Here is a 25,107-nt window from a genome sequence, read left to right on the forward strand (position 1 = left end):
GGTGAGACTTTTATGGAAGGAAGCTCAGGAACACGTGGCTGTATTCTGCTGAATTCTCAAGTTTTTTATCAGTTAATGTAAACACTTCCCTTTTTGCAATCATACTTTTTCTTCAGATGGAATAACAGAAATCAAGTCATACCTTGGCATCTCACAGATTATCTCATAAACCCTTGGCTGAATTGCTTAAAAGTTTCAACTTATCCTAATAAGTTTTTACTAGATCACTTACAATAATTTTACAATAAACACATTACTTAATTTCCTAGGTTGTGTCACAGCTGGTTGCTGATATTTGGTCCTGCCATAGACTGGGTTGATTTTGCCCAGGTTATGCTGACCTGGCACCTGACCCAAACTGTTATCTAATTGATAGCGGCCCAATTAGCAGAGTCAGTATCACACGCTGACACTGTTCCTCCCCTTCCCTCACCACTGGCTCCAGCTGCCCCTGCAGCAGACCAGGACAGATATCCCCTTGCTATTATACTCCTATGTGCACCAAAGCCCATTTAACAATCTAATGAAAACCTGTATATATGGCATATATATGTATTTATTCAAATACAGCAGAGGATCAGTGTGTCCTTTCAGCTCTGGTCACAATGACCAGGAATATTTTTTAAATGAACAAAGATTTCATAAGCCATTAGTAAATATTTTATCTTTCAAGGTAAATGACAGCCAAATCTGAACAATTAAAAGCCACAGACTCCTCCCAGCAAAGCGGGGGGAATGGGAGTGCAGGTCAGCTAGAATTTTTGCATTTCCTAAGGAGTCAGTCCCAAAATGCAGCTGAATCACCTGAACAGATGCAGGCTTGCAAGCAGCTTCACCATGGATTCACAGTGAAAGCCCAGGCACACATTCACACAGGTGTTCTCTTCTAGAAACCTCAGGAGGAGGCAAGTGGAGATGCACAAAACATGCTTGGCCTGCTTGAGTATGGTGAGGGACTGGGGGACTGACCAGACCCATTCCTCCCACAAGTGACACAGTCTCCCAAAGCCACCTAGGTGGCATCTGGACCAGCAATAAAAATGCACAGGGGCTTCTGAGCTGGAGAATGTTTCTGAAAGAGCAACTTAAAGCCCACAGTTTATTGTGTTGCCTTAAGTCACACAAAAGCCCTGAATCCCATTCAAATTCAACATCTATGACAAACTCGTTAATCAGACACTTTATTTCTACTCCCACAACTCCTATAGTCATATGATTAACCACAGGAGTGTGCTTTGTGGCAAATGCTATTTTAACACCCACAAATGAACATTTATTTTCTATTTCACAGTTTCTACAGCCTTCCATTAGCAAGTGCTGTTCTTGGGTTGCCAGTCCCATAGGCCTTGACTCTTTCAGATTCCATGTGGACTGTAAATCCATCTCAGGCTGTGTGAACTATTTTGGGAACTTCCCAGCTCACTGCAGAAGACATTTGAGGGATGAAGGGTGGACACTTGCAAGAAATGTCTCATTTCTCATGATTATCAATCTATCTATCTATCTGTGTTCAAGGGAACAAGCACGTTTTGTGCCTCAGGGGACAAGCTCTCTAATACAGTTGTAATTAATTTTTTATTAGCAAATATTTATTTAAAACAAACTTACCTGTTATGCATACCAAATAGTTGCACATCTTGTACAACTCAAAATGTGAATAAAGAAACAAACACTGACAAGTGCGAAAACTACAACAAAATATGAAAATTACAACAAAATATACACCATGGGAGCTTAGGTTTTCATTACTGTGCAGCTTTGTAGGGCATAATGAACATTAGATATCAGATGTATTATCTGAAAGCAATAAATAAATCATTGGATAATCTGAACACTTCTTGTGGGGTCAGCTTTTTGACACAACTATGTCAACATTTCATATCTTCTCATCAACTTCTCTTGCAAATCAGAAAAAAATCTAAAACCAAGATATCTCATAAGGCTTCACAGAGAAAAGCTTAGTGATAACTAAAAATTAAAAAAAAAACCCCAAACCTGCATAATAACTAAGCTAATTCAACATGCACATTATTGCCATTATCCTGCCTATCCTTCCATTTTCCTTTCAAGAATAACGTGATTGTATTGGTATTATCTACATAGATCAGTTACCTTGACCTGGTTGAAACCTACCTGGACACAGAACAAGCCCTAGAAAATATATTAAAATACAGTCTGTTTTTCTTCTGTCCTGCTACAAGTGAAGTACAGCATGCCTGCAGAATCTGGTGGAAGTAGCTCTTCAAAGTAGGAAGAAAACAACAGCTGTTTTGTAGGGAGAAGGTTCTCTTAAGAAAAATTTCCATTTATTAGGTTTTTTGCAATATAGTCTGTTACAGGAGCTATATTTTGTATAGCCCTCAGCCACTGGGGATGAAAGGGAAAAAAATTAACAGCTCCAACATAATCCTGGAAAGTAAGTACTCAGACCTAATCAGACTGATACTTATGGTAAAAGCATGTTCATCACAGACTGAAAAAGCAGCAATGAATATTGTATTTAAAGATTTTTGAGAAACACCGGAGTTTTAAGAGAACCACTCATCTTTTCAATACCGTGCACGAGTAGCTAACAATAGCTGTACTGTCATCACTTGCTGAGTGTCTACTTCTTATTCCTTGAGAAGAGCACTCACTGTCTTATCTCAAATGTACACCTATGTGAAGTGATACACCTCTATCACATTCCTGCAGGAAGTCTCCCCTTTGCTCTTCAAGTCTCTGAGTAGGAAAGATCCTGCAGCTGCTTCCAACAGCTCTAAGTACCACAATGTCACCCTCTGCAGAATTCCATTATTAGCGGTAGTTTCAGATTTAAAATCTTCCCAGACACTGTATATTGAGAAATCCAGAAACTCTGGCTATGTTTTACTTCTTCACACATACAGGACCAAATCTGTACTCCAGACTTCCAGATCAAGTCTGAGGCCAGCTCAGGACTCAACTGCATACACCCTTCTAGCACAGTTAGTTCTTCCATGGAGACAGTCACACATATTTCCACTTCTATAAGAATGGCTATATAACTCTAAAGCAAAAAATTAGTACAAAATGCTTATTTTAATTGCTAATCACTCAGTAGACAGAAACAAGAGTTTAAATAGGTTATTTTGTTCTTCTTGGTATTATTATCCCAAAAGTTACTTTAAAGAAAACCAGGCTGAAGAAGGAAGGCTCAAGTAAAGCAAACACAATTAACAGTCACAGTAGGGCACCCTCGAGCACACAATGGAACAGCAGCAGCCCCTGGTGGCATCTGGATCCTGCCTCAGCCATGGAGATCTGCAGTCACTACTGGCTTGAAAATAATCCTGCTTGCAGAGTTCTGTTCTCCTTAATATATTAAATTTTCACTTTACTTAAGTTTTTTGCAAGTGTATTTATTCTTCCACAAGTAAAATTCAGGCAAGAGCTGCTCAACAGCTGGGAAATAGGAAACCAAACAGGAACTGTACCCTGCTAAAAAGCAGTGAATGACATGATTCTGAACACCCATTTATTGGGCAAGAACAGGAGAAACAGAAATATGATGCTGTCTTTCCAACTTGACTACCCATGCAGCAGAAAGCCCACCAAGACAATAGTATTGCTATTATCATTATATCCACTTCTGCTCCCTTACAGGTGCTACATGAAAACCACACAAGTATCATGCTCTGCAGTTTACATTGGCTATTACTTCATCTCAAGCTGGAACTCAATGGACTGAATCCACTGCAGCAGAAACTGCAGCTTTTTACTTCAGTCTCTGAGAACTGCAGTTTCTTCTCCTCCCTGTATTATCCTACTGCTATTTTTCCAGAAATCCAGTCACTACACTCCATCCAACTCTGAAGTGAATGGGCAGAGCAGCAATAGCCTTCAGTGAAGGATTCTGAACTAGAGTTAATTTCCCACCTCTGACCCCAAGAAAGGCAGTTTAAACTCAGATATCTTCCAAAAGGTCAAATACACAAGGATCAGAGCTATACAAGTGATCACACATGCACAAAAACCCAACAAGAGAAGATGAATCTGTACTGGGAAAGGAAACTCACACACACTGAGTAAGGTGAAGGAGACCTTGAAACATCTTACCTCTAACTTGGCTATTTTTATTACATTATAAACAAGAGACTTCCCCAAGGCTACACAAAAAATAACATTCTGGAGTCAATTAAAACAAAAAAACCCAAACAAAATACAAAACCAGCACCAGATTTGTATACATTGTATATAGCCCTATAACCATGGTAGCTAAAAAGTTTACTGCACACAGGGTTTTTTAGAATAGAATTACACGTTTATTGTTCACATTTGAAATACTTTGGTTCCTGACTGAACCACTGAAAGTCCTAATGGATCTGTAAACTGAGTATCACTAGAAAACAATTTAAAATGCCATGTAAAATAATGTTTATGTAAGCATGTGTTTCATTTCATGGTTTCTCAGCATAACCACTTGCTCTATTTACAAATATATAAAGATTTGCACTTTAAATCATTGAGATATCAAAGAGGTATTTTCAAATCACACAATAAATATAGAACCTGTTTTGTTAAAAATCTACAGTATACTGTACATTCAAGTCGAGGCAAAAAAGGATTTAATGCCAGTTACACTTGAGACATAAATGAATGTTTCCAATAATTAAACAATTTCTAAAAGTGCTATCTCTGCCTGTGATGAAAGGTAACATTAGGATCCAGTATTTCATTACAGTCAAAGTTTCAGACCATTGCTTTATTCACAGAATTAGAGCTTCTGTTACTAGAAAAATATCAAAGCTTTTATATATTCTTAAATTTTCTTTCAAGAGTTGCAAGAAAGAGGCAAAAAATGATCTAAAAAATAAAAGCCATGTGCACACACATAGAAACACACCACGATTCAGATCACCACATAATCCTCCAGAAGAATGATCAAACTCACAGCATTCTGTTTCATTTAGAATGATAAGTTTATGAACAAGTCTCTAACAAAAATCCCAGCAGGCAACCCTAGAAGCCTAAGGCAGCTGTTCCATGTGCAAGTTTCTACATAGAGTGTCAAGTCCAGAGTCTTCCCATGTCTTTGTGCATTCTTCAGTTTCTTCTTTGTCATCACTTTCCACCCACAGATTTGGCAAGTAATCTGCAGCAGGTTTTTCTGATGCAACACTGGAAGCAGAAAAAGAAGTTACAATGCAAATAAATAATTCTTTGAAAGGAAACAGAGTATTGCTTTTATGATATAATGTTTAATATCCTTGGTTATATACCAACCATAAGCTTTAGATTACGCTGTGCTCTCCATGGATTTCAGCACTCTACAAACCATCTACAACATTGTTTCACAAACCTGTTTTGGGTAATGTACTGGGATATCTGGCAAGGCTCTGGTGAAGCAGTAGTACTCAACACAGAGGGAGGTCTTTTTTGCTGAGATGAAGATCTCACCAAACGAAGGTCTGTGTCAGAACCTAAGGGAGACACACATCAGTTAAACTGCAGTCCACTGGAAATAAGCAAGTCCTTCAAGACCTTGTGTTCTCTGCTTTAAAGAAAAAAACAAAAAACCACAAGGACCTTAAAGCAGAGCTATAATAAAACTGTCACTGATATAGACCTGGGATAAAATTTTTTAAGTATTTGTAATGCTATTGAATGAAGTTATGTTAAAATTAGGACTCTAAATTTGAAAATGCAGCATTTGCATATATAGCTACCACTGAAGGTAGTCATATGAAGTCACTCAAGTGTAATTTCTCACTTTACAATTAATAAAGCTTTTTTATTCCTTAAGTAAAGACCTCTCCAGCATGCACAGACATAACACCAACATGAAACCTGTAAATTTGTCAGAATATAGAAAACAAAACCAAAATGAAGTTAGATGTTTTACTGTTTACATGAAACTAACCATCACTCAAGTCAATGGAAAGACATGGCAAACTTAGCAGGGCCAGATCAATCCCTTCTCACATTTATATTTCAACGTTTTTATATGAAGTGGAAAACCAGAATTATTATGTGTTCTTCAGTATTTATGAAAGCACCTCAAAGTTATCTGCTGTGCTGTCAGGTATTTGATATTCACCAGATTGTTTCACAAATATAAATTCATTACATAAGTAATTATCAGGAAGGGAGTTACAATTCCTTTTTGAAAAGGAAATTTTGAACCATCAGTTGCCCTGATATGTGGAAGTATACAGATACATGGTAGAATTTTTTTTGAGACCTTTTGGTTTTTTAATTGTTTTGTTCATAGTTGTGACTTCTTGAAAGGAAGAGAAAGAAACTGTGCAAGAACATAATCTGAACCAAATACTTGCTTCTTAAGAAGGCACTTGGAGTTGTTGCATTTTCAGACTTGCAATCAGCAGTCATAGTTAAGAACTGGTGCTTCAGCCATGCTCCTCTATCTTCTTCAAATGCCTTTCTCTAAGAAAAGAAATGACAGTTTACACTTATGACCACAGGAAAAAAACCTAGCCCACGTTAAATTGATGCTATTCTATTTCAGAAAGCCCAAGTTGTAGCCTGTCCATGTCACCAAGGAGAGCCAGCAGCTTAACACAGCAAACACTGTCTGTGAGCAAGCTTTTAGCCCAGTGAGGATTGGCTGAGGAGGCACTTACAGCCAAATCCCACAGTTTGTTCCACAGAGGTCAGAGTAATCCTTTCACTTCAACTGCTCTACACTCCAGTGACAGCATCTCCTATGCTCCCCATTCCCCCAGAGCAGCACCACCTCTTAGAGCAGCCCTCATCCAAAGCAGCTACCAGGAATGATTACTTCTTAAACCTTCTAAACACAGAAAAATTACACTGAAAATAGCCCTGATTGCTTCTGTCAAAAACTGGGGCAAGAAAACAAACAGGTTGTTTCCCTTTCCAGCCCTTCTAAGCACAGAAAAAGAAAATAATGCCTAACAGACAACCTCCAAGAGATCCAACAGCTCTGGAATCAAGCAACAAGCTATTTCATCTCCAAAAACCATCAGTGAAACAGGATGCTCCTATTCTGTGTCAGTAGAAAAACAGAGGAAGCTGAACTCCAACGCAAGCTTTCACAAACACCTACAAAGCTCACAGCATTGCTTCTCATTTCATACCTCAGCATTCTGACAAGCTGAAGCATGAGCAGTTATGCTTATGCTGCAATGGAGTCCTAAACATTTCCAGACAAACAATTATTGACTATTATCACTCATTAATTTTAAAGCTGAATTCAATGTGCAACATGAAATTAACTCACTCACTAAAATGCAAATAAAATTAAATTAGTCATAATTTGTATTTGTTACCATGTGAACTACTGCTATCCCAGTAGTTTAAGTAAATTCTAGAGTATTTTATATTCTGGGTCAGACAGGTTGGCCAGTCAGCTCTGTATTCTGTCTCCAACAGTGGCCACAAGAGATGCCATTTATGAGCACGGTCACTTTCTGCAGTGCATTCCCTCACAGGTTCCCATTCCCAAAAGCCATGTGATTATAGATACTAAAAGGCACCCCCTTGTGCCTCATTTTTATTATCTGTGAGTGTGTTGCCCATAAACTCAGGCAAGTGCTTTTTGAACTTGATGGTACACATTGCCTTTACAATCTCCTTCAAAAAAATCCAGAAGTCAACTACCTAACTATAAAAAAGCTACCTTTTTGGGTATGTTTTTGATTTAATTTCAAAATTAAGAGTCCACTCTAGTCCAAGTCTTGAGGGATTTGATGAATCCATAGCTTTATGAATTTTAATCACATCCCCCTCCAACTTTCTGCTCTGCACATCAAAGCAAGCTGTTCTGTAAGCAATAAAGTCCATTTCTCTTTTCCTGTCATATCTGTACCATCCTAGCTCCACAATCACATCATGATGACCTTTCCCTGACAAACTTGTAAGCCCCTTCACATTTTTGACCTAAACTATGGGCTGGACCAAAGGACATGTGCTAGAGCTTATTCACAGACACATCTACCCTGACTGCCAGTATCTGTGCTTACTGGCCAGCTTAACTGCAAAACCAGAACAGATAATGACCCTACTAAGGGAAGCATAGTAATTACTTGGTGTTTTTGCAAAAGTCACTGGTTTTCACCAAATCTTAGAAATCAAGGACGTTTGAGATTCAACCCTGAGGCCAAAGTTGACTGAAATTTGCATAGCCCTTACTTTTGTAGGAAACCAAACTTTACAAATATCCAAGGGATTTAGTTAATAAATTTTGGAAGCACTTAAGATATTTCAAAACCTGAAACAAAAATGGTTTGGTTCCAGTTGCAGAAACTGTACTTTCCAATATACACAAAAACCTTGGCTTTTTCATTTGCCGAGAGAATGATCTTCAAGAACAACTAAAGATTTGTTTTTTACAGTATGGCAATGATCTTTCTCTATAGACATCAGAAACAGATATTGCTGGATGGCTGCACTTTGTCACATATAGAAGAAAGACTTGTAATTCATCTTCCACAAGAGCTCCCTTTCCCAATACCTCAAGTCCTAATCTAATAGCAGCTTCTGTAAAACTTTTTCGTTCCTTCTCAAAATTCTTTTTTTGCTCTCGAAATAGTCTCCATTCCTCCTGAAGACGCTCTCTTTCTTCCAACAAATAGCAGTCTTGTAGTAACAGAGTGGTGTCATCATCACAGGTAAGCTGTTGCTGCAGATATAAAACAACAAAAGACAAATATTAATTTGGGAGTGACTTAAGAGGTACAGTATTGCCACAGTTTCAGTTTTACCAGAAAAATGGTTCAAGTTTAATATGGAAACAATGCAGTAGATATCAAGTTGGTGGATAGTGGGGGCAGATTTCAGATAGCAATCAAAATGTCCCTGTTCAGACAGCCTCACCTTTGTTTAGCCTCCAAAATTATTCCTACCAGGAGTAAAAAGTCCTTATATTATTAACCAAGCCACTAGCACAGTTATACTCAGACCACCCACTAAGTTGTTTTATTTTAAAAGCACGATCGAGGAATGGAGAAAGGCTCAGAAGCAAGAACAGTGGAATGTTAAATAAAATAAACTTGGATTCAATTGAGAAAAATAAGAAAAAAATAAAGCCTACTACCTGCAAGAGCTGTTGCTGAGTTCTGATCATTTCTTTACATTGCTGAATCTCTAACTCTAACTTTCCAGTTTCTAGCTCATGGTCTTCTCTTGAAATGACATCTTTTTCATTCAAAGCTCCTGAATGTCCACGTGACACTAAGGGAGAAAAAAAGCATCTTTAAAGCAAGTTATAAAAACCCCAACACCTCATATCAGAGACAGCTTGGAACAGCAAAAGGTTTTAGACCCTTTGTTTCAGCATGAAAGACAGATACACAGGGTACTCAAAAGCATTTCTATCAGAGACAACAGTTCCAAAATTGGTGCTACAAGAATAATTATGCATCAAATCCAGTTCAAAAAAAAAAAAAAAGAAAAAGCAATGAAAACATGGCTGTTTCACATTCCCCAAGGTAAACAACCATCTACACTGCAGTAAGTGTTACACAAAATCCTCACTTGTTTCAGCAGTCATTTAAAAGAAAAACTCAAGACAACTAAAGATTTTTTTTTCACTGACATGCTGTTAGCCCATTCTTCTGAGCCCATTTTTGAAGGGCTTATGTGTTCATAAAAATATGACAGTAACTATATTTATCACAGATATAAAAAGAAAGCCTTTTCCTTCGAGTCCTGTGAAGGAGAAATGGAGCTAACACTGAATGCATGTTTGCATTCCAGTAAGGGAATGAACTACAGAAATGGTTGTATTTTGTACAATTACACACTGGCTTATTTAGCTCGATGCATGCTAAATCATAATGATTGTAATAAGACAAGTTTTGGTCCCCTAAAGCCAGTATTTGAACATTAATAGAATCCTAATGGGCTATACTATGGTCACCCCTATAAACTAAAAAAACCTAGAAGATGACTCCAAACAAAGAGCAAACAATTGTAATATTTTTTTCTGATGCTTACTTTTCAGTTAGTAACACCAAATAAAGTATTACAAGAATTCTTGAAATCCTTTCTAGGGTGTAAACATACTCTCAAAGGCCATCTGCTGTTTTATTTGCAACTGCATGCATGACCTTCTCAATCTTACTCTTGACAGCAAACATCCCTGTGGTAGTAGCTGCATTTACTTGCATGGAAAAATAATACTAGGAAAGAATTTTATATATTTTTAGCTGTCTTAATGCTGTTTAACAGCTGGAAATGAGGAGAGTCCAGCACCATACCATCAGTCGGTTTGTTTTAGAATGCCACGAGAGGTCCCAGAGGATATGGCAAGACTAGGCTCTTTGGAGGGAATTACATATTTTGCATCCAATTATTTCAAAGTGCCACATCTGCATTACTTTTTCTAAAATGTATTTTATATGTACACATAATGCAGTTGAACACCAACCTTGGTTATCCAGCTTTTCAACGTGATTTTTCAACATTCGCCACTGCTTTCTAATGCTATTGGTAAGCTGCTCCCGCACAGTTTCACAAGATAATTCCCACATATTCTCTTTGTTCAATTCTCCAATATCTTCCTCCTGGTCTGACAGCACCTGTAGAAGCAGAAATAAGAAGCTGCAAACCATTTCACCCCTCCAAATAGGTGTATTTGTTTATAAAAATATGTGCATAGATTCAATTTACTGAAGAGAAAGAAAACCCTTACATAAAGATTTTTCCATCCAGGGAATGTTGACTCTCAGGGAGGGAGTTCAGCTCCCTGACAGCATAATGCTCAGGAGGCAAGTGACCAGGCAGATCCCAGAAGCCCACCACAGAGACTGTGGGGTCAGCTAGCAAGGCTCAGTCACTCACACCTTCAACACAGACAGGGTCAGACTGCTGAGTGCTGCTGTCAGACTTAGGCAGCAGCTGCCCCAGCACGGGGGAAGTCATCCAGTCAAGAACAGTTCTCACAATTTATAAAGAAGGTGACAGAGAACCTACATGGCTGTTCTACACAGCCATAGCAGTAAACTCTTCAATAAAAATATCCTGTGTAAAGAAATATTTAAAATCTGGAAACAAACAAACAAAAGCCCCTAGGCATGCAAAATCCAGTATTTTGCATTGCAATATAGAATTACATACCAGTAGCTACTGCATTTACATTCATTCAAAGAAGATTGTCAAGCTTTTAATTTACTTACTGGAAAGAATACACTATGTATTGTCCACAGAGAGCAGAATATTTATATTGGATGAATTTCACACAAAGCACATGATGTGCAATCCATTGCAACTCTCAGAATTAGTTAACTTTCTTTTTAATAACTATCAAATTACTCCAGCACTATACCAAACTACCATGGAGATTAAATTTTAACTGAAGAATACTTACCAGCCCATCTTCAGATCTTTCTTTAGGTTTTTGTTTTTGTGGTGGAAGAAGTGAAATAATATCTTTCTTCATTTGCTGAAGAACTTTCTTTAGCTCAGTATTTTCCAGTAAAAGCTGTTTTTGGCGTTGTTCATAATCACTTAACAGAACTTTGTACATTTCTTCCTCGTTTCTGGAAGAAATAATCTTACAGTAACAACATACCAGCCCTCATACATGCTTCAATTAATGTTGTTCTAAGACAACTACCTGGCTTCTGTCTTATCAGTCCTCCATGCACCTCTCTTCCCATCAGCTCTACCAACATAATTTAGAACTTCCATAGCTACAAATGAAAAGGATATTTCAAAGTGTGAAACAATACGCAAATAGATAAAAATTTAGATGACATTTCATTTATATCTAGTTTTTATAAATAGATCATATTACTCAAATATCCCCCTCAAACTTCAGACTCATTAAATCACATGGCCCTGCTTAAAGCAAAAATAACACAGTCAAAGGAAAAAAGTTAAAGTTTTTGAGTTCTGAAACTCAGAAGGATATATTCTCATCCTGTCCTTTTAATGCATTTCTTAATGACACCTTCATCCCTATTTCAATTTTTATATCAATGTATCAAGTCTATGCTTATTCTGGCAATAATGCCAGTTTTATCTCCTGTTTAGGGTAAGGAACTTATTGTTCCTTAAGGCATTCCTCAAAACTTCTGTCCACATTTGAATAAAAACAAAATCAAAAAACCCCAAGCACACCAACAACAAAAATCCAAACCCAATGTAAGACTACAGATTGGTAGTCCAAGCTAGTTAGCTATCAAGCAAACAGTGACTAGTTTTAAACCCCTGCTATTTTTACCTCACTGACACTTGAACTAGTACGAGCCACCAGAAGTCAAGAATGTTTAAGTTTTGCTGACCTCAGGGTGAAGTTTCTAGAGCTTACTGAAATGATAGGTAAAGATTTTCTGCAGCCAAAATAGGTGATCCTCCCACTGTGTCCTAACCTGGTTTGGCTTAAGCACAAGGACTTACAGAAAACTAAGTAAGCAGAGAACCATCTTGGCAACAACAGGAGGAGTTTTCTTCTGGTTTAGTCAACTCAGTGAGCTCACTAAAACATGCACTACAGCTGGCAAACAGCTGAGTTTGGGGGCAGCAGGTGGACAAGAGTAGGACTTCCACTGGAGATACATTATAGAAATACTTTAAGGGCAGATATATGAACCAAAAGGTAAATTTTTTTTAATACCTAACAACAATTTTCATGGTTACCCATGTATTTATGGTAAATAGCACTGAGGAATGTCTTGAACACAATTTCTGGGCAGTACAACATACAAGTACTCATTATAAAGGAGATCTGGTTTCTCCTCATTTCACATAGTACAGGATGGTGCATCTGCCCTGTGTTACTTCCTCTCTCATTACTTGTGCTAACCACAAGCAGAGCATCTCCAGAGTAAAATCCCATGCAGTGTGCCTTCCTCATGGCAACTACTTGGAACAATACAGATTTTATGACATTATCCAAAATCTTGTGATAGCAACAGTAGCAAGAAAATGGAGGCGAGATGGCTCTAGCATAGGTATTGATTCCTATGGAATCCTAGGAATAAAGTTTCCTTAGTAACAAAAAAAAAAAAAAAAAAACAAACCAAAAACAAAAACACAACCCCACCTCATTAGGTAAAGATCTGCATTTGGTTTATACTTGGTAAGGAATCTTATGGAACACAATGTAGAAAAGTCTTACCCAGTCAGTTAACATAAAATATTGCATCTTTTCTTTAACATTCTAACATCCAAATAAAATATGCAAGAGGGCCACATTGCCTTTAATGATAAAAATGTTTAAAATTGCCTCTGGTCAACATACAGAATATGCTAATTTTGCTGTGGTAAAATTCAAAGAGCTACTTACCTAACTTTTTGTCCTTTTTATTCATGACTAACTGATGTAAGCGCTCCTTTAATTTGTTATATTCTCTCTCTTTCCTCTTCATATCATGATTGTATTGCGTAGCTCTACTTGAAATTACATTCTGTAACTTCTGAACCTAAAAGCAATGCCACAAAAGGCTGTTTCTTCCACTAAAGTATAAACATCAATTTCTTCAGAAAACCAAAACACGTGAGGCAAAACAAAACTTCTATTTAACTGTTCTTCTGGTAAAAGGAAGTAACAAAAGGAATCAGAAGAGCTCTCCCACCCCATGGATTCTGATCTCAGACTTCTCAGGAGAGGTAGTTTCTTTTCAGCAGAAACCAGTATCATAAACAGCAGATTATAATACTATAATTTCTCAGAAGTACTACTGAATTCATGTTCTGATAAGTCACATAACCTTTAATGCCTTTACTGAACAGAGCAGAGAAAGATACATCTTTACTTTCAGTAATTCATGTTCAGGATCTAGGTTTACTCCAATCCTAAAGCATACTTGTTAGGCTTACACTAAAAAAATAAACCCCTTTTCCTTGGGGCAGCAGGACATTGAAAGACAGACTATTCCATTTGGTCTAAAAGAACATTAAAACACCATAAAGCAAAATTTTGACATGTACTATCAATTCCTAGGGTTGCATTGTTTGGGTTTTTTTAATTTTACGATTTAACCTTACAAACATACAGCACATTCAATATTTTAAGCTGGAACTCCAGGAAGTTCACTATGAACAGTTAGTACTGTTATTCCCAACTGTATGAACACGTTTATGAACACAGAACATTCACAGAAACTTAGAGGAGTCACATTCACGAAAACATAGGAGCCATGTGAAGTACAATGCTAGGGAAGGAGCATAAAGGAAATAAATGCCAAACTAAGAAGTGTCATGGATGTCAAAGTGTTTTCTGATCTTAATTGATTCATGATATTTAAGTTTAATGAGATGGTGTTTTTGAGCTGGGTTTCCCCCCACCTCCCTTTTATTGGTCTTTTGCTCCCCTCTATAATAAGAAAACCCCAAAAGCCTCTATACACAAATGTTCAAGTGACTGAATCTTGTTGCTCCCCCTACTTTTTGATATATCTGAACATTGTAAGCTAGAGCTGTACAGAAAATCCCAGAAAACTGCACATCTGCATTTCTGCATTACTCTCTACTATTGTTGTAACTTGGACCTATCCCTCACAGAACCTATTTATTCCTATGCAACATGCCAGTCAACTTAAGACAACATTTACCAAACAAAAAACCACATTCAAAATGAGCAATTACAAGACTCCGTGCATAAAAAAAATATTCTTCAATATCTACATAATGACTTGTGTTAATGTACAAAACAACTCACTTCATCCTTTTCATTTTTAAGTAACTGGTGCAAATTTCTGTTCTTGCTTTGCAGTTGTCTGTCTCTTTCCTGAAGCCCAACTATTTCCCTTTTAGATAATTCCAACTGTTCCTAGAAAAAGTGTTGATAGTTCAGTATCAATAAGAATTAAAAGCATAAGATTTAAAAAAACCCCAACCAACCAAAACAAACAAGCCATGTTAACCAAACTGCCAAACCACCTCACATGAGATATGGCTTGGTATTTAACAGATATTATCTTTTACAGTTAGGACTTTTTCATTAAGTCAGGACTCTGTAAGCATATCTGTACTGTGAGAGTGAGGTGGATATTAAGCAACCTGTATGAATTTGGAACTACAGTTTTACTGGAGCATTTCTGTTGAATAATTAAGGGTACAATTAACACAGATATACAGACTGTGACCATAACAGTGCAAATGGAACATTTCACATATACAGAGAAGGCTAGACAGATGATCTCATTACAACAGACAATGCAAAAGTAGCATTTTTAAGATTTTTGTCCATGAATGAGACTCAGACCTAAAACTGGCAGCTTAAGTGACAAGCCAAATACAAACCTTTCCTTCATATGCATACTGAAGTACAGATGTGTAGATATGTTTAAGCAACAAGAACTTCTAAACACATCACAGTGAAATACAGGTAACACAATAGTGGAAGTCAAGAAGATTGCTGTATGGTAGCTGAAAGAATCTACATGAGGAACCTCACAATCTGACAGCCAATTAGATGTCCTGGGATTCATGCAGTACTAAGAAGATTTCCCTCTCTCCCCTTACAGCTATTCATTTAGGGAAAGCAACTGGAGTGTTCTAGGACCTAATACTTTACAGTGTTTGTATAAAAATCAGTGCAGTTACAGATTACTTTTAATCTGTAATCAAAATCATTCTACATGAATGACCAATCTCAGCAAGAGGGCTACTGGGATTTTGAAAATCTACAGCAGTATTTTTCAAGGAGACAGGGCTGACCAGCCCAAGTGAAAAGCAAACCTAAAAAGCACTAGAATCATGCACTGAAATATTTTCTCTTTTTTTATATTTTATTTTCTTGACAGAATTAAGAGAAAGTCAAGTCTTTTCTAATATGACTGCACATACAAGTGCACCCAGGAACTTCCAATATATCAGCTACTCCACAGGGACTGGCCTTGAGCATGTGTTTATCCTGTGATAAAATGAAGCTTAGTAACTTGTGGTTTGACAGCAGTTCTGAGCAATTCTTACAAAGACACTTTGTAGTTGGATGTTTGAGGCATCCAACAACAAAAAAAAAACACATGGAAAAAGCTAATGACATGGAAAAAGACTAAAAAACCCCACACTAGAAGAGTTATGTGTGCTTTAACTTGCTACAATTACATTGGGAATTTATCTTTAAGAGCTGGGCATACCCTTTTAAGCAATACTAAGTGATGGGAATTGAAGTGTTTAATGTTTTCACTCTAAGTGTACATTAACACTCCCAATTCAAACAGTCTTCCCACTTCCTTGATTAAGGAGGCTAAAATTCCAAGTAATTAGAAGTTCTCTTGTTAGCTCATATTTCATTAACTTTAAGGCATTTTCATTTGGAAAAACAGACCTCCAAAATCCCCAAAATACACATGAAAATACAACTGTAAAACTGTAAATTAGTACTGGGTAGAAAAAAAAAATAAAAGAAGAGCTGCATAATTCTAGTGGAATGATCTTTTTTTCTACCTTTAACTTAGAATAGCAGTTCTGCAAGTGATCCATATCACTTCCCAGTTTCAGATGCTGTACTTCTATTTCTTCCTGAGCTCGGAGGTTCTTGTGCTGCAGTACAAGCAATTCATTCATACAATTGACCATAGACACTAAATCTAATTCTTTTCCTTTGGACTCCGCATAAATAGAGGGAAACCCCATCGTTGTTAATTCCTGGTAAAAGACAAGGTGGGAGAGGGGGGGAAATGAGATCAATAACTGGATCAATCTCTCACGATTCTCTAAAAGACAGAAACAGCATTAGGTGAAATCCTGTATGAAGGGGGAAAACGTGACTCTTACTTCCACCAATTTCAGCTCCTGGGCACTGAGGAAGAAGCATTCTTAATCCAGTCAATCTTTTTTACCACAATTGATTGTGTGCAGGTGACAATCCCCAATAAACAGAAAGATCTGGCTTACCCTATCAATATAGGATATACTCTGTTCAATATTCTCTTCTGTGCAGAAGGCACTGAAAAAGCTGTGCATGCTTTTGGATGAAGGCAGTGACAAGCGTAGCACTTCTGAGCTCATGCTTGTAGGAGATTTCCTTTCTGAGGTATATGGAAATATATTTTTGCTATCTAAAAGTTAAACATCAAGAAGAAATCAGCTATTATTTTAACACATGGCATAAAATCAAACCCTTATGTATTCAAGTTATTACTTACAGAAATTTAGGTTCTAGAACTGAGAATTTGATCTAGAATGACATTAAACAATTCACAAGACACATATAAAACAGAAACTTCCACTGAAGATTTAGACTCAATAACAGCTCAAAGTGGTGTACCTTTCAAATTTTACTCATCCACCAAGAAAAAACTGAGCACACTTCCTTTTTATTGACTTGCTACAACACAAGTGCAAGAGATGCACATTCAGTAAAATTCTTATAGAATGTACGGTACTATAATTATTAATTATTGTATGTTGTAATTTACTCTTCCACTAGGCAGAAATAGGCAAGAATAAATATTTACTCCTTTAACAAATTTGTAACCAATTTATGAAGCAAAAGAATATAGAGCAACTAAAAAAATCTTTGAAAACACAAGACACACTGATAGGCATGATTTTAAATAATAAAATGTGACTGCAAGTTCTTAACCTTTCCATGCATGTGCAAGTATAGTATTTTACATTAGCATTTCTGTAAGGACTCAATCCAAGACAAAGCACTGTTTGTATTATTTACCCTGCTGTTTAACTACTCAAATATGTCATGCACAAACTCCAGTCTCTCTCTAGCTGCTATAACATTGCTGGTAAAATCAGCAAATCAACTAAATTCAGAATATTCCCAGTTTACCTGATGACAGCAGCGGCACAGTAACAGTCCTCCAATCTCCCATAGCAACAGAGACAGGCTGGGTACCTGAGCAACTGGTTCAGCAGCAAAGTATTCAGTACAATTGCTGGCAACGTGTGTTACGTAGGCATCTCCTAAAATAGCAAGAGCATTTTAGATTAACAAAAGCAGCTAATACAGCTAGAAGGTTAAAGAAGGCACAGGAGAGTGACTACTGAACTTGAACCACGTGAAATTTTTATACTTCTTTACACTAAATTTGGAACATGGTAAGCACAGCAGATAGTATACTGTAAAAAATGATGCATCTATCTATATTTATCCTTAACTGTCTTGTAAACCATTAACTAAAGCCAAAATGCCACACACACATGAAAATTAAGACTCATAGATACCTAGTTGTTTCTGTTGATGTACATCAGAAAAAACAGAGCAAGACAAATATTTTTTCCTGCCATATATAACCAGGAAGCAATTGTATTACTGTAAACTTACATGAAGTTTTAACATATGTCTGTCCAAATGGGATTGTTACTTAAAGAGATGTATTACAAAGGCTCCAGAGAGGATATATCAGCAGAGGGCAAAGGAGCTTTTAATAACTATTTAACCATTTAAATTAACTTACACATTTATTAATATTGCCTTTCCCTAGGAAGTTGCTTGCTTCCTTGCAGAAACCCCAAAACTGCTGAAGGAAACAAACAGGAGAAGCCTTACCCTGTTGGCACAGGCTCAGTACAGCACTGTCCCTCTGGAAACCAAAGGGAAGCCACCCACTCAAAAGAAAGAACAAACTGATTGTCCCCTCACCCCACCTCCACCACACACTAAGAAGGCACATAATAGCATTAGTTATCTCTCACTGCTGGAAACTTTAAATCCAGCTCAGATGCTAAAGATTTGGACAGCACAACCCATCAGCTGTTAGGGGAACAATGATACTTCAGGGAAACAAACTTTCCACCTGACAGAAAAGAAGGCCCCTTTGTTTCCACCAACACTTTGGAACAAAGTCTAAAGTCATTTTAGATGGATTCAGTAGATTTTAGAGCACATGGATGTTCTTCCCTAACCCCTTGCTAATGCTCCAATAAACACACTTTGGCTAAGCAACTTCTAAATTTCTGACACCAAAACTTTGTATTTTTATCACAGTGGAAAAAATATCATTTGGGTGGGGAAAGAAGGGGAAGGACAGGGGGGAGTGTTTTGTTACCCCTAAGGTCTCTTGAGAACACAAAGAGAGTAAAAATACTTATCAAATGACAAAGCACAAAATACAGTGTCCAAAGAAACACCAAGGTTGTAAGAGATCATACTGGTGCACAGTCACAGAATGCTCAGCATTAGAAAAAACCCTCTAAGTAATTATCCAACTAGATGAACATTTTTTCCCCAGGTTCATAAACATACATGGGAAAAAGGTAAACAATTATTCCTCATGTGTTGTAATTTAGTAGCTCCTGAAAACTTTCAGATCAGAAAGTACACACAAGGCAGCAAGAAAACAGTCAAGGTGATGATCTAGTTGTTGTTCTTGTTAAAGATATGGCTTGTTCTGCTTTCTCTCTACACTTGGTTTATGCATATTTTTCAATTTTTCCCCCACCATAGAAGCAAGATGCTCACAAATTAACTAGACAACAGTGCCTTAAAAACAAAATTCAAAGTCAGTAAGTATTAAGAGAACACACCTCTTACATTCTACTTTATTTCTGCTGGATCCATCAGACAGATAAATGCACAAACACGAGAGAAAAAGGCAGTAAATTAAGGTACAAGTACATTTTCATTACTGACATCACAGCCCTGCAGTCTTACATCATTTCTCAAAAGATTATTAAGAACCATAAGATACAAATTCCATCAAGGACTGTCGGAAAATCCACAAAAATACTTATCTCCTTTTAGATATGGTGCTACTTCCAAACAAACTGGCTTTTATTCTTTAACAGACTACACCCACACTCCCTGAACACACAGCATTATCAACCCCCAGGTCTCTCTGCACTGACAGTACTATCCTGACACAGCATCTGCCACCCTAAACAATGTCTGACTGGAAGCAGCACTAATCCAGGTGTAGGAATGCAATGATTCTCTAAATTTGCACCCTGCAAGTCACACACAGATTCATTCAGAGCAGATGCTCTAGCAAGACTACCCTGTACACAGGGATTTGTTATTGTTAATTCCCTACCAGGTTCAATGACCTGCCCAAAACCCTGTAACCACCCACTGCTTTCTAGAGGCAATTGCCCCAGTTGGGAGTGTCACTTCCTCTCCCAAGCAAGGAATTCCTGGAGGCCAAGACACAGATGGATTGTGCAAGAATGAGCCTCTGGGACCCAACTTCCAAAGTGTGAATACAACAGCAGAGCCATCTCACTGAAAAAAAAAAAAATCTTGTATCAAACAAAAAGACCCAAAATATACCCCACTAAATTCACAGAAGGTTTGATTGCAGCCAAGAAGTAGTAATCAAACCAAGGCATTTAAGTGCTAGTTGGAACAAGTGAAGTACAAAAACCCCAAGGCACTTTGAAAAAAGGACTGTCATGGTAATAACATACCAGAACTTCTTTGAAAGCCACCTTGGGAATTTTTGGGCAAAAAACCACATAAGTATTTCCAGAAACTTCTAGATAATTCATTAATAAATACATCTTTCTTTTCAAGAACATGACTAAAGTTCAAAATTAGTATATTTCATAAGTTCAAAGAGCTGAAAGAAGCTGTTCATAAAAGTACTGGCTTGTGGTTTGGGGGACAGGAGAGGAACTGACAAATGTGCCAAGATTTAAGACAGAAATCTGATTAATTAAGCCTGAGTTCAGGCAATATAAAAACCTGAAAATCATAAGCAACAAGGAATTAGGAAAATCATAATCATAAATTAAGAAAACCATAAGCAAAAAGAACTAAAAACTTAAAACAGCACACTTAAAATTTCTAAATATCATGTTTAAACTTGAAAAGGAGCAGTTGGAACTGGGTTTGTAAAACACACTCAAACAACCAGCAAAGAATTGCCACAGTGCTGTGCTGTGATCATATTGCACCATCTGGTCATCCCTAACCCAGACAGGGTGTGACACAAGTGGGAAATGCAGTATCTGCTAACCCAGAAAACTTCTACCCCTGCCAAGGTAGGGAGGATATGGAAAGGCACCACTGGAGAGGTGCAATGCCTCAGAAGAAAGTCAGCATCAACCAGAAATAATCTACCATTCCTTCTCTGTATGTTTCCAATACCACAACTTGTGACACGCATGTGTTTCAACTTGTAAAACTGTGGGGGTACTTAGCATTTATTTGAAGACCAATGTGATTCTTTTCTACCAAAATAATACCCAAAGAGAGCTATGGAGCTGCTTAAAGCTTTTGCACTTGTCTAGTAATCTGCAGATGTCACACAGATGGCTTTTATCTAGATAGAGAGAGAGACACACAGAACTCTAGGTAAATTTAGGGTGCACTCTAGACATGACACTGAAGGTTTACAAATACATCCCTGATTATGCCATGACATATACTTGCTTTAATTCATGTAATTGCCATAAAAGTCCCTGCATTTCCTCCCTAGAGTTTTGACATTTATTGCCTCTCTACACAATTCCTAATAACAGTTTATCATTAGCACTAATATATGTATTATATCCAGTGAGAATGGTACAGTAAAAAGAATACCTTTCTCTAAAAATCTATTAATTCTAGTGACCTTTATTTAAAAATGGAATTTTAATGATGGCTCTTGAAATTTAATTTGAGCCCAGATTTTTCTTCCCACACTTACAAAATCGTGACAATTTAATCATTAATCTATTAACTTCAAAATGAGGGTGAAGAAATCCCTCAACTTATCCACATTCCATGGAAACTTTAAGTAATATCAGATTTTCAGGTGAATTTCCCAGTACTGTCGAAAGTAGCACAAACAATCAAGTCAAACCACCCAGCCCGTGGGTATGAAGTCTCCATTCACCCTGAATGCATCATACTCAAAAATCCAAGCTACATTTTCCCCTCCATTTTACTTAGAAAAACAAACATGAAAACAAATTAAAATTACCAAGGGTTTTAAGAAAAGAAATATTCAATCTTCTTCATACATATAATGACACAAGAATATACTCTTACATCTGATAAAATTCAGTGTTCAATGACTGATCTGTCATGGATCTTTGCCTCAAACACTCGGGTTACAAGGAATATAATCTGAGGTACTACCTCAAGATCCAACCCTACACTCTACATACAGAGACGACTGAAATTCTGTTACTTCAATCACTGAAAAAATTGAAACACATGGAAACATTTTATCTGGCTCCCAAATTCCTACTCCATTTTGAACTTACACGATGGATTTCACATTAGCATTTTCCTATCACTAAACAATAACTCTATTGTTAATCTTCAAAACTGCATTTCTTCCTTTGCATTCACAACCCATTTACTATATGTAGCCAGAGCAGAACATTCTGTTACCAAATCTCCCTATGTCACCCACAAGAGAACCTCAGAAACCATCTTCTGCATGTCCTCCTCTTCTCCCTGAGGTCAGCTTGAGCCAAACTTTACAGCTGCCTGTCTCTGCAAGCAGACAACTTTTTAAAAGAAAAGCAAACTGCTGTCTTATTACTTCCTAAAGTTGGTGAGATATTTACTGGGGAGAGCCAGAACTAGTATTCCAGATATCAAAAATTAGGAAACTTACTTGTTTTAGCACCATGAAACCTGAAAGCTAAATCAGGCACAGAATGCAAGACGATAACTACATAATTTCTCTAGAGATTACCAGGGAACTCAAGGAATAACTCTCCTGTAAAATCTAGGTTTCTGTTAATCAAAACACATCACAGAAAAGACTTGACAAACAAATGGGACTGGTGAAGTGTCAGCATACCTTCTGTGGAAGGAAGGAACACTAACCAGTCTGCCACAGTGCTCTGGAAGATGGAATCATCCAGCACACCTGGGCAAGACAGCATAATTGGATTTTCAAAAAGCTTTTCACAACGTTCCCTCCAAAAGCTCTTAAATTAAGATGTTAAGGAATTTATTAATGGCCAATTATAAATGGAAAAGGGCAAAGTGTAGGAACAAGTTATAGATGGCTGAGCAAAATGTATGAAAGTGACAAAGAGAAAAATTAGAGTCCCAAAGGGGTCTGTGCAGGCATCTCTCCATAACACATGATATACTCATGTGCTATACAGAGTTATTCACAAAAATAAACACAGGTTGAATGACAAACTGCAGAAGGTTGTCCTCAAACTGACCAAACGGATAATAAAAATCAGCAGCTGAAATTCCTTGTTCATAAACACTAACACAAAGAAAAAGACAACTCTGCCATGCACTTAAACCAACAGGCTCTAGTTCGGCATTATCATGCAGGAAGAGATGCCAGTCCCTGTGATTAGTCTCTGGAAATAACAGCTCCCAGGCAGTTAGCAGAACCCTGGGGCTGAGGACAGAAGAGAGCACCATAATGTCTCCCGATGAATACTAAGCTTCTGCACCTTAAATATCTCACAGAGATACAACCTGCCCTGTAAAAATAGACAGAATGTACCTAAATATGGTGCAAGAAAGATCAAACAACGCTTCCGTACAAGAAACTAATAAGCTGTGACTTTTCAATGAGAAAGCAGCTGGAGAAACAGGACCAACATACAGAAAACAAATATTCTTTGCTTCTTTTAACACAGCAGTTATAAAGAACACATTGAAACATTCAGTGCAAAAGCTGGGAAATAAGGGCATTTTATCCACATAAAACACAAACTGTGGACTTGCATCACCATGAGCTGCTGTGAATACTCAATGCATAAACTGCCTCCAATGTTTTGAAAAGCTACCATCAGCATCTATTACATTTTAAAAGACAGATGCAGCCTTCAACTCCAGACTGCAGCATCTTGGGAGGATACACAGATAAAAGCATTGCTGTACAACCCAACTGTACTTAGCATCTTGTCCTTAGCATCTGCTGCCAGCTTCAGAACCGAGGTATTGAGCCCCATGAGCCTGCTGTTACCCTCTCCTGTGATCTTTCCAGTCTAAATTATAACTGATATTAGTATCACAGCTTTCTCCCCTCAGCCTCCCCCCCCCCCAAAAAAAAAACAAACCCTAGAAACAATATCTTCCTCCATAAACGCCTATAATCTGAAATCCCCATTCATTGTATCAAATAATTTCCTCTAGGTCTCCTTTCCAAGTTCACTATTAAAATTTACCTAATACATTCACATTACACTTCCAATACTTCGTATTTTAAGCCATTGCCCTGAAATTCCTATCATACCTTGGCAGCCTATGGAGCTCTGCTTAACTATTTCACTCACCACCGCTAGCAGCAGAGCGTTCTACATAATCTGGGGATGCAGGAACACTACAAACTAGTCCCGCATTACGATTTGATCTTCAAATTTAAAGTAGCTTTGCTGCAAATAAATAAAATATAAAAAAAAAGCCCAAGTCACTTACGAAACCTGTACTCCTACATCACGTGAGCCGCCGGCTCAGCCCGAGCAGTCACAGATTCCCTGACTCAGTAGAAAGCTTTACGGCTCTCACCTCCGAGCATCTGCCGCTTGTAGCCTCACAGAGACAGCAAACGCTGGGCCTTACAGCGCCGGGGAGCCCCGGCAGCCCCAGCCCCAGCCCCGCCGCGGCTCTCCCGCGTCCCCGGGATCAGCCGGAGCCTGAGAGATCGGAGCACATGTCAGGACCCACAACCCGCCCGGGCCAGCGGCTCCTGCGCCCCCGCACGGGGCCCTGCCCGGTCCGGGGCGAGCCCAGCCCACGGGAGCGCCGCAACCCCCGGGCTCGGCAGCGGAGCCCGGCAGAGCAGCGCCGCTACCTCCGCCCCGGCCGCCTCCCCCGCGCCCCGCCGGCGGCCGCCGTTACCCGCCGCGCCCAACGCCCCGCGTGCCGTGCCGGGGCGGAGGAGCCCGCCCGCGCACCCCCCACCTGCTGCGGCCGCAGGGAGGCGGAGGGAAGCGGCTCCCGAGCGAGCCCCGCGGCCGGCGCGGCCCCGGCCGGGCCCCGCGGGGTTAAACCCGCGCCGCGCCCCGCCCCGCCCCGCCGCCATTGGCCGCGCGGTTGCCGGGAGACCTTCAACGGCACCTGCCGCCCCCCGCGGGCCCAGCGCGGCCCGGCCGCGCCTCCGCCACCTGCTCCGGCCCCGCCCGCAGCCAGGCCCGGCTCCTCGGGCAGCCTAAACCCGGCCCCCTGGAGCCATCGCTCTCTGCCCGTGTCAAAGGCATTCTCTCTCTCTGAAAAGCTCTCTTCAGGAACGGGAAGGTGTGGTGAGGTTTGCCCTGAGCCACCACCAGGTTTAACAAGCCCAACTCTCAGTCTGAGGTGCGGAGCTGCTCCGGCTCTGAGCATCTTCGTGCTCTCCTCCGGAC

The 25,107-nt window shown here is 38.8% G+C and overlaps 1 protein-coding gene across 3 annotated transcripts; it reads right to left on the reverse strand.

The window, feature by feature from the left end:
* Positions 1–4,073: 4,073 nt before the first annotated feature.
* SSX2IP (SSX family member 2 interacting protein) lies at positions 4,074–24,736 on the reverse strand. Of its 3 annotated transcripts, none has more exons than XM_066555535.1 (14): positions 24,668–24,736; positions 17,684–17,817; positions 16,792–16,955; positions 16,342–16,542; positions 14,609–14,719; positions 13,235–13,370; positions 11,561–11,636; positions 11,312–11,483; positions 10,373–10,523; positions 9,038–9,174; positions 8,456–8,623; positions 6,297–6,405; positions 5,321–5,441; positions 4,074–5,139 (listed from the first exon to the last, which is right to left on the reverse strand). In XM_066555535.1, exons 2-14 carry the CDS (start codon positions 17,724–17,726, stop codon positions 4,989–4,991), a joined length of 1,740 nt encoding a protein of 579 aa, XP_066411632.1. In that variant the 5' UTR covers positions 17,727–17,817; positions 24,668–24,736; the 3' UTR covers positions 4,074–4,988. The 3 variants fall into 3 exon arrangements, with proteins under 3 accessions (XP_066411632.1, XP_066411633.1, XP_066411634.1); XM_066555536.1 differs by lacking the exon at positions 24,668–24,736 and adding an exon at positions 24,272–24,320; XM_066555537.1 differs by lacking the exon at positions 14,609–14,719.
* Positions 24,737–25,107: the final 371 nt, after the last annotated feature.

This window comes from Molothrus aeneus, chromosome 9, assembly GCF_037042795.1.
Source record: "Molothrus aeneus isolate 106 chromosome 9, BPBGC_Maene_1.0, whole genome shotgun sequence".
Taxonomy (NCBI): Eukaryota; Metazoa; Chordata; class Aves; order Passeriformes; family Icteridae; genus Molothrus; species Molothrus aeneus.

Coding starts and splice junctions, on each gene's coding strand:
- SSX2IP (XM_066555535.1), bottom strand. CDS start 17,726: ATGGGAGATTGGAGGACTGTTACTGTGCCGCTGCTGTCATCAG. Junction 16,956..17,683: donor TGTGCCGCTGCTGTCATCAG/GTAAACTGGGAA, acceptor TTTAACTTTTAG/ATAGCAAAAATATATTTCCA. Junction 6,406..8,455: donor CTATTAGATTAGGACTTGAG/GTATTGGGAAAG, acceptor TTCTTTTCTTAG/AGAAAGGCATTTGAAGAAGA.